Source organism: Nerophis ophidion, linkage group LG26 (assembly GCF_033978795.1).
Source record: "Nerophis ophidion isolate RoL-2023_Sa linkage group LG26, RoL_Noph_v1.0, whole genome shotgun sequence".
NCBI lineage: Eukaryota > Metazoa > Chordata > Actinopteri > Syngnathiformes > Syngnathidae > Nerophis > Nerophis ophidion.
Genome location: NC_084636.1, coordinates 4,131,522 through 4,145,207, shown reverse-complemented (window position 1 = coordinate 4,145,207; position 13,686 = coordinate 4,131,522). Strand labels below are relative to the sequence as shown.

General features: G+C 36.1%; 1 protein-coding gene across 1 annotated transcript in view; it reads right to left on the bottom strand.

Moving 5' to 3' along the window:
• zbtb11 (zinc finger and BTB domain containing 11) overlaps window positions 1–4,555 on the bottom strand; it is a 37,649-nt gene extending 33,094 nt beyond the window's left edge. Inside the window, exon 1 of the mRNA XM_061888674.1 lies at window positions 4,014–4,555. Coding sequence (XP_061744658.1) covers window positions 4,014–4,323 — 310 coding nt within the window. The 5' untranslated portion in view covers window positions 4,324–4,555. The remainder of the gene's footprint in view (window positions 1–4,013) is intronic.
• Window positions 4,556–13,686: the final 9,131 nt, after the last annotated feature.

The following is a 13,686-nucleotide window of genomic DNA, read 5'->3' as shown; positions in this document are numbered from 1 at the left end:
CTTTTTTTTTCTAGTCTGCCGCTATCAATATCCTCAAATGCAAATCTTTCATCCTCGCTTAAATTAATGGGGAAATAGTCGTTTTCTCGGTCCGAACAACTGTTTTTGTTGGAGGCTCCTATTAACATCAATGTGAATACGTGAGGAACCCCCACACTTGTGACGTCATCGTCTGCGACTTCCGGTAAAGGCGAGGCTTCTTCAGGAAGTACCATAAGTGGCGAACTTTATCAGCGATTTTCTCTACTAAATCCTTTCAGCAAAAATATGGCAATATCGCAAAATGATCAAGTATGACACATAGAATGGACCTGCTATCCTCGTTTGAATAAGAAAATCTCATTTCAGTAGGCCAGGGGTCGGGAACCTTTTTGGCTGAGAGAGCCAAGAAGCGAAATATTTAAAAATGTATTTCTCTAAGAGCCATATAATATTTTTTAACACTAAACACAACTAAACGTGAGCATTTTTAAGTAAGATCAACATTTCTAGAGTATAATAGGTCTCGTATTCTTCGTAATAACATTGTTATTCTGAAGCTAACTGTGGGGGGTGTGGCCTGCGGGCCTGCAGCGAATCGGGGTGTTGTCAGGATCGGCCTCGAAATCAGCCACAGGTGCGTAAATAGCCCAGCTTGGCCTTGTTATCTAATCACCTGTCGCTCTGTTTATAAGTAGCAGCCAAGAGGAGAGACGGGGTTGGGGCTGCAGCCAGATCGCGAGCAAGAACGAAAGAGAAAAAGACAATTGCTGGACTTATTGAAAAATAAAACAATATTGTAACCCTGAAACAGGCTCTCATGTCGGTGCTTGGTGGTCTGAAGAACCCCCAGGAGGGCAAATCCTACGCTAACCAATTTATAAATAAATTACTTCTTACCCTTAATGCAACTTCTTGAACAAGTGCAGTAGAAAAAGGATGGATGGATTCAAATGCATGAGCATGTTTTATATTTTGAACGTTATTTTTAACACTGTGATTACAAGTGGAATTATTCATTACTTATCGCGTTAATAAGCCAGTGGTTCTCAAACTTTTTTTGTCATTCCCCACTTTGGACAAGGGGGAGTTTTCAAGCCCCATCTGCCCCCATCGCCCAAACAGAACGCTAATGCCAAGATTAACATTTTCAAATCTATTGAACATCAAGTAACATCAAGTTGTATACATTCAAACTCAATAACATAAAATAATATCAAGTTCAATATTAAATTAAATAACTGTGCAGCTGTGGTATAACTTGCATCAAGTTTAATAATAAATCAAATAACTTGCATCAAGTTTAATAATAAATCAAATCACTTGCGTCAAGTTCAATAATAAATTAATTAAATGTGCCACTTTTTCGTGTTTTGATCAAATTTACCGCGCTCACAACATTTGTTAAAACCTCGTTGAGTTCGGGGCTTAACTGCCTTGACGCGAGTGCTTCCGGGTGAATGACACAATGTGTCCAATGCGCATTTGGCGCATTCCTCTTTATTAGAGCCTGCAGCCCGTTTCTTGACCCATCAGAGCAAAAGCCCACACCGCTTTCCCATTTACGGTTGTGTTCTTTGAGGAAACTGTCCATTATCTTGAACAGTTCATCAGCACTGGCTCTATTTTTCTTGTATTTGCAAAACAGCAAATCTTCGCACAGTGACTCGCCATTCACAAAGTGGACATAGCACGTGTGCGATGAACAGGCAGTCTTTATTTATTATTATTATTTATAAACGGAAATGCTGATTATCGGTCCTGCTAGACACCGACCTCTATTTAATAATACAACTCTAACATTTGACAACCAAACAATTAAACAAGGCGACACGGTAAAGAATCTGGGTATTATCTTCGACCCAACTCTCTCCTTTGAGTCACACATTAAAAGCGTTACTAAAACGGCCTTCTTTCATCTCCGTAATATCGCTAAAATTTGCTCAATTCTGTCCACTAAAGACGCTGAGATCATTATCCATGCGCTTGTTACGTCTCGCCTCGACTACTGTAACGTATTATTTTCGGGTCTCCCCATGTCTAGCATTAAAAGATTACAGTTGGTACAAAATGCGGCTGCTAGACTTTTGACAAGAACAAGAAAGTTTGATCACATTACGCCTGTACTGTATATACCTTTATATACATATATACATACATATATACCTATACTGTATATACCTTTATATACATATATACATACACATATACCTATACTGTATATACCTTTATATACATATATACATACATATATACCTATACTGTATATACCTTTATATACATATATACATACATATATACCTATACTGTATATACCTTTATATACATATATACATACATATATACCTATACTGTATATACCTTTATATACATATATACATACATATATACCTATACTGTATATACCTTTATATACATATATACATACATATATACCTGTACTGGCTCACCTGCACTGTCTTCCTGTGCACTTAAGATGTGACTTTAAGGTTTTACTACTTACGTATAAAATACTACACGGTCTAGCTCCATCCTATCTTGCCGATTGTATTGTACCATATGTCCCGGCAAGAAATCTGCGTTCAAAGGACTCCGGCTTATAAGTGATTCCCAAAGCCCAAAAAAAGTCTGCGGGCTATAGAGCGTTTTCATTTCGGGCTCCAGTACTCTGGAATGCCCTCCCGGTAACAGTTCGAGATGCCACCTCAGTAGAAGCATTTAAGTCTCACCTTAAAACTCATTTGTATACTCTAGCCTTTAAATAGACTCCCTTTTTAGACCAGTTGATCTGCCGTTTCTTTTATTTTTTCTCCTATGTCCCACTCTCCCTTGTGGAGGGGGTCCGGTCCGATCCGGTGGCCATGTACTGCTTGCCTGTGTATCGGCTGGGGACTTCTCTGCGCTGCTGATCCGCCTCCGCTTGGGATGTTTTCCTGCTGGCTCCGCCGTGAACGGGACTCTCGCTGGTGTGTCGGATCCGCTTTGGACTGGCATCTCGCGACTGTGTGGATCCATTATGGATTGAACTTTCACAGTATCATGCTGGACCCGCTCGACATCCATTACTTTCCTCCTCTTCAAGGTTCTCATAGTCTTCATTATCACCGACGTCCCACTGGGTGTGAGTTTTCCTTGCCTTTATGTGGGCCTACCGAGGATGTGGTAGTGGTTTGTGTTGTGGTTTGTGCAGCCCTTTGAGACACTAGTGATTTAGGGCTATATAAGTAAACATTGATTGATGGATGATTATTGCCGTCAGTAGCTTCGTCCACTTGTAAAGCAGAACGACTTTCTTTTAATTTGTCTAAGTTGTTCCTCAAGATCACTTGCAATGTCGCATATACGTCTCACAACTGTGTCGTTTGACAGTGATTTACAGTTTGTATAGAAAATGCGGTTGTAAAAAAAAAAAAAAAAATTTAAGTTAAATTTTCTCCCATTTCTCGCGCCCCACCTGTCATGTCTCTATTCCCCACCAGTGGGGCCCGCCCCACATTTTGAGAAACGCTGTGTTAAGCAATGTCAGCTCAGATTGATCCGAGAGCCAGATGCAGTCATCAAAAGAGCCGCATCTGGCTCGCGAGCCATAGGTTCCCTACCCCTGCAGTAGGCCTTTAAGAACCACTGCTCTAACCACTAGGCCACTGAATAATGACACATTTTAATATTTAATTTGACCAAAACCCTTTGGGGTCCCCGGGATCAAGCATGAGTGGAGGCCTGAATGTATATTTTTTGTACATATATTGTATTGTTTTTAAAAAAAAAAAAATGTCTAAATGGCCCCCGCTTGCTTTGATTTTTCAGTCTGCGGCCCTAAGTGGAAAAAGTTTGGAAACCCCTGGTTTAGAAATTTAGACACAGGCGCAGTACTTCACCTCGCCACACGATGGCGACATTTAAGTATGTAGTCGCTGTGACGTTGTCTTGATGCTAACATGCTAACATTCCTTTCTCCTAACACTAGCTGGCCTTTTATTATTATTATTATTATTTTCCCTTGATTTTTCTGAAGCTGCAGCAGCGCCCCTTACCTCTCCACCAGTACTTCTGCGAGATGGTCTCCCAGGTGAGCTGCTGGTTGAGGTGCTCCCCGCCTTCCAGGACGTGTGCCCGGCTGATGACTTCCTTCCTGCGGGGGTCCTGCAGCACCACCTCCAGCTCGCTGAAGGCGTCCTGGCCCTTCCGGCGGCGCTGGTAGAACAAGACGCCGTCCCGCACCACGTAGCAGGCCGCCGCCTTGCGGATCTTCCTCTTGGTGTTGCCCGGAGTGCCGGGGGCGTACGGCTCTCCTTCATCCGTCAGATAGCGAAGGATGGCCAAGTAGCTCTCCTCGCACGACATCTTTCCGAGAGGACGGGGATAACTTTTGGCCTCTCCGGACGCGGAATGATTGAAATACAATTTTAACCGACGTTTTGCTGCTATAAAACTTTAAACTGCGACATTGTAACTATTTTCGGGAGTGACTATCAAGGTGGAACGGCAGTTTCCCAAACGTCGGAGTAGAAATGCCCGAACAGACAAAATGGCTGCTGCACAACCGGATGTTGCGTCAGTCAGGGCGGAAGTAAACGCCACAATGCTACGCCACAAGATGGCGCCGTAATCAAAGGCTTGTTTTTAAACTAAAATATTAAAGCGCGATGATTTGATAAAATTGCAAACAGCTAAAACAATTGTTTTTAACCTTGTTTGAGGTACCGAACCCAAACAGTTTTATATGCGCATTCACCGAACCCTTCTTTAGTGAAAAATAAAATATATATATATTTTTTCAAATTCAATACAAAGTTATGTTTTTTGGTAACATTTTAGGATGGGGAACATATTCTAAGTAACAAAGACTTAACTTAGAGTTATTTGGACACTAGGGGAACATATTCTTTTTTCAGCGATGTACCCCTTGTGAACATTTTTTTTTAATTCAAGTACCCCTTAATCAGAGCAAAGTATTTTTGTTTGAAAAAAGAGATAAAGAAGTAAAATACAGCACTATGTCATCAGTTTCTGATTATTCAAATTGTATAACAGTGCAAAATATTGCTCATTTGTAGTGGTCTTTCTTGAGCTATTTGTAAAAAAATTAATAAAAATAAATAAAAGCTTGAAAAATAAACAAGTGGTTCAATTATAAATGCAGATTTCTACACATAGAAGTAATCAACTTAAAGTGCCCTCTTTGGGGATTGTAATAGAGATCCATCTGGATTCATCAACTTCATTCTAAACATTTCTTCACAAAAAAAGAAATCTTTAACATCAAGTGAAGTGAAGTGAATTATATTTATATAGCGCTTTTCTCGAGCAACTCAAAGCGCTTTACATAGTGAAACCCAATATCTAAGTTACATTTAAACCAGTGTGGGTGGCACTGGGAGCAGGTGGGTAAAGTGTCTTGCCCAAGGACACAACGGCAGTGACTAGGATGGCGGAAGCGGGAATCGAACCTACAACCCTTGAGTTGCTGGCATGGCCACTCTACCAACCGAGCTATGCTGCCTCGTATCAATATTTATGGAACATGTCCACAAAAAAATCTGGCTGTCAACACTGAATATTGCATTGTTGCATTTCTTTTCACAGTTTGTGAACTTACATTCATATTTTGTTGAAGTATTATTCAATAAATATATTTATAAGGGATTTTTGAATTGTTGCTATTTTTAGAATATTTCGAAAAAAAATCTCACGTACCCCTTGGCATACCTTCAAGAACCCCCATTTGAGAACCACTGCCTTGGAAAACAACTCCTTCTCTGAGAAAACTTCACATAATTGGTGTGATAATATAACAAATACACAAGGACGTTGTTAAGAAAATAATACGTTAATACATTTAGCTTACTTTAGTTAAGCCAATTTTGAATTTTTTTAGTTTTGTATTTTTATGTTTTATTTTAGACTTCATCGAACACGCTGAGGGTCACCAACGCGGTGCCCGCGGGCACCAGGTCGCCCGTAAGGACCAGATGAGTCGCCCGCTGGCCTGTTCTAAAAATAGCTCAAATAGCAGCACTTACCAGTGAGCTGCCTCTATTTTTTAAATTGTATTTATTTACGAGCAAGCTGGTCTCGCTTTGCTGGACATTTTTAATTCTAAGAGAGACAAAACTCAAATAAAATTTGAAAATCCAAGAAAATATTTTAAAGATTTGGTCTTCACTTGTTTAATTAAATTAATTTATTTTTTTACTTTGCTTTTAAACACATATACCTTTTTACCTTTTAAATTCCTTCCTCTTCTTTCCTGACAATTTAAATCAATGTTCAAGTAAATTTATTTGTTTTTATTGTAAAGAATATTAAAAACATTTTAATTTAATTCTTCATTTTAGCTTCTTTTTTTTCGACAAAGAATATTTCTGAAATATTTCTTCAAACTTATGATTAAAATTCAAAAAATTATTCTGGCAAATCTAGAAAATCTGTAAAATCAAATTTAAATCTTATTTTAAAGTCTTTTGAATTAAAAAAAAATGTTTGTTCTGGAAAATCTAGAAGAAATAATGATTTGTCTTTGTTAGAAATATAGCTTGGTCCAATTTGTTATATATTCTAACAAAGTGCAGATTGGATTTTAACCTATTTAAAACATGTCATCAAAATTAAAAAGTTAATGTTAATCAGGAAAAATTACTAATGATGTTCCATAAATTATTTTTAATTTTTTTTTAAAAAGATTCGAATTGGCTAGTTTTTGTCTTTTTTTTTTCGGTTGAATTTAGAATTTTAAAGAGTCGAAATTGAAGATAAACTATGTTTCAAAATTTAATTTTCTCTTTTTTTCCTGTTTTCTCCTCTTTTAAACCGTTCAATTAAGTGTTTTTTTCATCATTTATTCTCTACAAAAAACCTTCCGTAAAAGGAAAAAAAAAGTATGACGGAATGACAGACAGAACTACCCTTTTTATATATATATATATATATGTATATATATATATATATATATATATATACATATAAATGGGTTGTACTTGTATAGCGCTTTTCTACCTTCAAGGTACTCAAAGCGCTTTGACACTACTTCCACATTTACCCATTCACACACTGATGGAGGGAGCTGCCATGCAAGGCGCCAACCAGCACCCATCAGGAGCAAGGGTGAAGTGTCTTGCTCAGGACACAACGGACGTGACGAGGTTGGTTCTAGGTGGGATTTGAACCAGTGACCCTCGGGTTGCGCACGGCCACTCTCCCCACTGCGCCACGCCGTTCCTATATATATATATATATATATATATATATATATATATATATATATATATATATATATATATATATATATATATATATATATATATATATATATATATATATATATATATATATTAAAGGTAAATTGAGCAAATTGGCCATTTCTGGCAAATTATTTAAGTGTGTATCAAACTGGTAGCCCTTCGCATTAATCAGTACCCAAAAAGTTGGTGACCCCATCATTTCCGATATTTACAAAAACACATATTTTAAGTGAGGATTAACAAAACAAGCATTCGTAAATTATCTGCAATGTTTACCAAAAGTTGAGTTAAAAGACTGTTTTTAAAAAACACTTTTAACTATGCCTTACAGTAGCATGCTAATGTTGTAGGCTAGTATTTTAGCTCATTTCTGAGAAAACTTCACTGAATTTGTGTGATGATACAACACATAGGGGATTGCATTGGGACGGATTCAGATATTTTTGGACACATTTTCTAGGAGAATTCTGGGAAACCCCTTATCTTCTATTGTGTTGCTAGTGTTTAAGTGAGATTAAATAGTACCTGATAGTCGGAGGGGTGTGTAACCCTAACCCTAAACCATGAGGACGTCGATAAGAAAATAATACGTTATCAATCCTAAGAGTTTATCCATCCATCCATCCGCCTATCTCAGCTACAATCGGGCGGAAGGCGGGGTACACCCTGGACAAGTCGCCACCTCATCGCAGGGCCAACACAGATAGACAGACCTAAGAGTTTAGCCAAGCATAAATAAGGACAATATTTATGACATATGTAATTCTTCCTGAAGTTAGAGTAGTACAATATCAAATTATTGGTGGAATAAACATTTCCAATTATTTTTATGGTTGATAATTGTTGTTTGTGTGAATCATTTGTTTTTGGAATGGGAGTTAGATATCCCCATTGACATTTTTACATACTACATTTTGACATATTTATAAAAGACAGCAACCTAGAAATGGTTATTATATTATAGACTGACTATACGTCCTCTTTTCCAGGACTGTCCGGGGTGTCCGGGAGGGGTTTCTCAAATGCCTCAAATGTTCGGCGTTTTGAGTCGGAGTTGCGTGTATTTTCAATGTACGTAGAGGGTTAAGACGGGGTTGAAAACTAAACAAATTGTGAAGGTGTGCGCACGCAGTAACGTTTGTGAGGGAAGGGCAGAGACGGAGGGAGGGAGAGTGCGAGGTAGTGGATCGATTGTCAATCAAGGTATGTTTTATGAGTACTAGTAAACACGTGGCTAAGGTTAGCCAATCGTATAAATGTCGGAAAATGTAGCTTTAAGTTAGCCATTCAACGAGGAGCTAGAATGTACTTGACACATGCTAATTGTTAGCATGTTAACTGTCAGCGTGCTAAATTTTACTGTTGTATTGATATTTTTAGTTTATTTAGTCATAATCTATATCTTAATTTAGGCCAAAAGTAACGTAGAATATTTTATGAGTACTAGTAAACACCTGGCTAAAGTTAGCCAATGGTATAAATGTCATAATATGTAGCATTAAGTCAGCTGTTCAACGAGAAAGAATGTACTTGACACATGTTAATTGTTAGCATGCTAAATTCTACTGTTGTATTAATACTTTTAGTTTATTTAGCCATAATTTATCTTAATTTAAGCCAAAATTAACATACCGTATATTTTATGAGTACTAGTAAACGCGTGACTAAAGTTAGCCAATTGTATAAATGCCGTAAAATGTCGCTTTAAGTCAGCCGTTCGAGGAGCTAGAATGTACTTGACACATGCTAACTGTTAGCATGCTAATTTTCTACTGTTGTATTGATATTTTTAGTTCATTTAGTCATAACCTATATCTTAATTTAGGCCCAAAATTAACATACCGTATATTTTATTAGTACTAGTAAACGCGTGACTAAAGATAGTCAATCGTAAAAATGTCATATTTTGTAGCTTTAAGTTAGCCGTTCAACGAGGAGCTAGAATGTACTTGACACATGCTAATTGTTAGCATGCTAACTGTCAGCGTGCTAAATTTTATTGTTATATTGATATATTTAGTTTAGTCATAATCTATATCTTAATTTAGGCCAAAAGTAACGTAGCATGTTTTATGAGTACTAGTAAACACCTGGCTAAAGTTAGCCAATTGTATAAATGTCACAATATGTAGCATTAAGTCAGCTGTTCAACGAGAAAGAATGAACTTGACACATGCTAAATGCTAAATTCTACTGTTGTATTACTACTTTTAGTTTATTTAGCCATTTAGCCAAAATTAACATACCGTATATTTTATGAGTACTAGTAAACGCGTGGCTAAAGTTAGCCAATCATATAAATGTCGTAAAATGTAGCTTTAAGTCAGCCGTTCAACGAGGAGCTAGAATGTACTAGACACATGCTAACTGTTAGCATGCTAATTTTCCACTGTTGTATTGGTATTTTTAGTTCATTTAGTCATAATCTATATCTTAATTTAGGCCCGAAAGTTACGTAGCGTATGTTTTATTAGTACTAGAAAACGCATGGCTAAAGTTAGCCAATGGTATAAATCTCATAATATGTAGCTTTAAATTAGCCGTTCAACGAGGAGCTAGAATGTATTTGACATGTGCTAACTGTTAGCATGCTACATTTTACTCTTGTGTTGATTTTTTGGTTCATTTAGCCATCATCCATCTTAATTTAGGCTGAAAGTAACGTAACGTCTGTTTTGAGTATGAGTAAACACGTGGCTAAAGTTAGCCAATCGTATAAATGTCGTAAAATGTAGCTTTAGATTAGCCGTTCAACGAGGAGCTAGAATGTACTTGACACATGCTAACTGTTAGCATGCTAAATTCTACTGTTGTATTGATACTTTTAGGTCATTTAGCCATAATCCATCTTAATTTTGGCCGAAAGTAACATAGCGTATGTTTTATGAGTACTAGTAAACGCGTGGCTAAAGTTAGCCAATCGTATAAATGTCATAATATGTAGCTTTAAGTTAGCTGTTCAACGAGGAGCTAGAATATACTTGACACATGCTAATTGTTAGCATGCTAACTGTCAGCGTGCTAAATTTTACTGTTATATCGCTATTTTAAGTTTATTTAGTCATAATCTAGATCTTAATTTAGGCCAAAAGTAACGTAGCATATTTTATGAGTACTAGTAAACACCTGGCTAAAGTTAGCCAATGGTATAAATGTCATAATATGTAGCATTAAGTCAGCTGTTCAACGAGAAAGAATGTACTTGACACATGCTAATTGTTAGCATGCTAAATTCTACTGTTGTATTAATACTTTTAGTTTATTTAGCCATAATTTATCTTAATTTAAGCCAAAATTAACATACCGTATATTTTATGAGTACTAGTAAACGCGTGGCTAAAGTTAGCCAATTGTATAAATGCCGTAAAATGTCGCTTTAAGTCAGCCGTTCGAGGAGCTAGAATGTACTTGACACATGCTAACTGTTAGCATGCTAATTTTCTACTGTTGTATTGATATTTTTAGTTCATTTAGTCATAACCTATATCTTAATTTAGGCCCAAAATTAACATACCGTATATTTTATTAGTACTAGTAAACGCGTGACTAAAGATAGCCAATCGTAAAAATGTCATATTTTGTAGCTTTAAGTTAGCCGTTCAACGAGGAGCTAGAATGTACTTGACACATGCTAATTGTTAGCATGCTAACTGTCAGCGTGCTAAATTTTATTGTTATATTGATATTTTTAGTTTATTTAGTCATAATCTATATCTTCATTTAGGCCAAAAGTAACATAGCATGTTTTATGAGTACTAGTAAACACCTGGCTAAAGTTAGCCAATGGTATAAATGTCATAATATGTAGCATTAAGTCAGCTGTTCAACGAGAAAGAATGTACTTGACACATGCTAATTGTTAGCATGCTAAATTCTACTGTTGTATTAATACTTTTAGTTTATTTAGCCATAATTTATCTTAATTTAAGACAAAATTAACATACCATATATTTTATGAGTACTAGTAAACGCGTGGCTAAAGTTAGCCAATTGTATAAATGTCGTACAATGTAGCTTTAAGTCAGCCGTTCAACGAGGAGCTAGAATGTACTAGACACATGCTAACTGTTAGCATGCTAATTTTCTACTGTTGTATTGGTATTTTTAGTTCATTTAGTCATAATCTATATCTTAATTTAGGCCCGAAAGTTACGTAGCGTATGTTTTATGAGTACTAGTAAACGCGTGGCTAAAGTTAGCCAATCGTATGAATGTCATAATATGTAGCTTTATGTTAGCCGTTCAACGAGGAGCTAGAATGTACTTGACACATGCTAACTGTTAGCATTCTAAATTATACTGTTGTATCGATATTTTTACTTAATTTAGCCATCATCTAGGCTGAAATTAACGTAGCGTATATTTAATGAGTACTAGTAAACGCGTGGCTAAAGTTAGCCAATTGTATAAATGTCATAATATGTAGCATTAAGTCAGCCGTCCAACGAGGACCTAGAATGTACTTGACACATGCTAACTGTTAGCAAGATAAATTTGACTGTTGTATTAATACTTTTAGTTTATTTAACCATGATTTATCTTAATTTAAGCCAAAATTAACATACCGTATATTTTATGAGTACTAGTAAACGCGTGGCTAAAGTTAGCCAATTGTATAAATGTAGTAAAATGTAGCTTTGAGTCAGCCGTTCGAGGAGCTAGAATGTACTTGACACATGCTAACTGTTACCATGCTATATTTCTACTGTTGTATTGATACTTTTAGTTCATTTAGCCATAATCTATCTTAATTTTGGCCAAAAGTAACATAGCGTATGTTTTATGAGTACTAGTAAACGCGTGGGTGAAGTTAGCCAATCGTATAAATGTGGTAAAATGTAGCTTTAGATTAACCGTTCAACGAGGAGCTAAAATGTATTTGACATGTGCTAACTGTTAGCATGCTACATTTAACTCTTGTCTTAATATTTTTAGTTCATTTAGCCATCATCCGTCTTAATTTAGGCTGAAAGTAACGTAACGTATGTTTTGAGTACGAGTAAACGCGTGACTAAAGTTAGCCAATCGTATAAATGTCGTAAAATGTAGCTTTGAGTCAGACGTTCAACGAGGAGCTAGAATGTACTTGACACATGCTAACTGTTAGCATGCTATATTCTACTGTTGTATTGATACTTTTAGTTCATTTAGCCATAATCTATCTTAATTTTGGCCAAAAGTAACATAGCGTATGTTTTATGAGTACTAGTAAACGCGTGGCTAAAGTTAGCCAATTGTATAAATGTCATAATATGTAGCTTTAAGTTAGCCGTTCAACGAGGAGCTAGAATGTACTTGACACATACTAATTGTTAGCATGCTAACTGTCAGCGTGCTAAATTTCATTGATATATTGATATTTTTAGTTGATTTAGTCATAATCTATATCTTAATTTAGGCCAAAAGTATCGTAGCATGTTTTATGAGTACTAGTAAACACCTGGCTAAAGTTAGCCAATGGTATAAATGTCATAATATGTAGCATTAAGTCAGCTGTTCAACGAGAAAGAATGAACTTGACACATGCTAATTGCTAGCATGCTAAATTTTACTGTTGTATTAATACTTATAGTTCATTTAGCCATCATCTATCTTAATTTAGGCCAAAAGTAACATAGTGTATGTTTTATGAGTACTAGTAAACACGTGGCTAAAGTTAGCCAATCATATAAATGTCGTAAAATGTAGCTTTAAGTCAGCTGTTCAACGAGGAACTAGAATGTACTTGATACGTGCTAACTGTTAGCATGCTAAATTCCACTGTTGTATTGATACTTTTAGTTCATTTAGCCATACAGGTCACACTATGGGTGGCCGTAAAAACAACCTTAGCACTGTGACAAATATGCGCCGCACTATGAACCCACACCAAACAAGAATGACAAACACATTTTGGGAGAACATCCGCACCGTAACACAACAAAACAAATACCCAGAACCCCTTGCAACACTGACTCTTCCAGGAGGCTACAATATACAGCCCCCTTCCCCTCACCTCAACCCTAATTACGTCACTTTAAATATTCCACTTTGAAAAATATTTTTGGTGGATGATTTTGCATATTTTGTGTGTTTGCCACAAAAAAAAACATAATTTTGTTTGACAAAAAAGGGCGGAAAACAAAAAAACAAAAAAAACAACAACATAAAAAAACTAAAACATTTAGAAATGAGGGATGGATGTGAAGTTGTTGTAAACTCCAGATTTAAGTGTTAAATATAAAATATATGTAGCCCTGGCACACCATTTTACACTTTTATACTGAAATAAATACACCTACAACTTATTAAATAAAAACACAGAAAAAACTACTAGCAGCGGTATAAAGTTTAGATCCATGAAGGAAATAAGAAAGAAAGTGAATGAATGTTAGTAAGTGAATTTATTTACATATGCATACAGATTTGTTTTCGCTAACAGTTAGCATGCTATATTCCACTTTTGTATTGATATTTTTAGTTCATT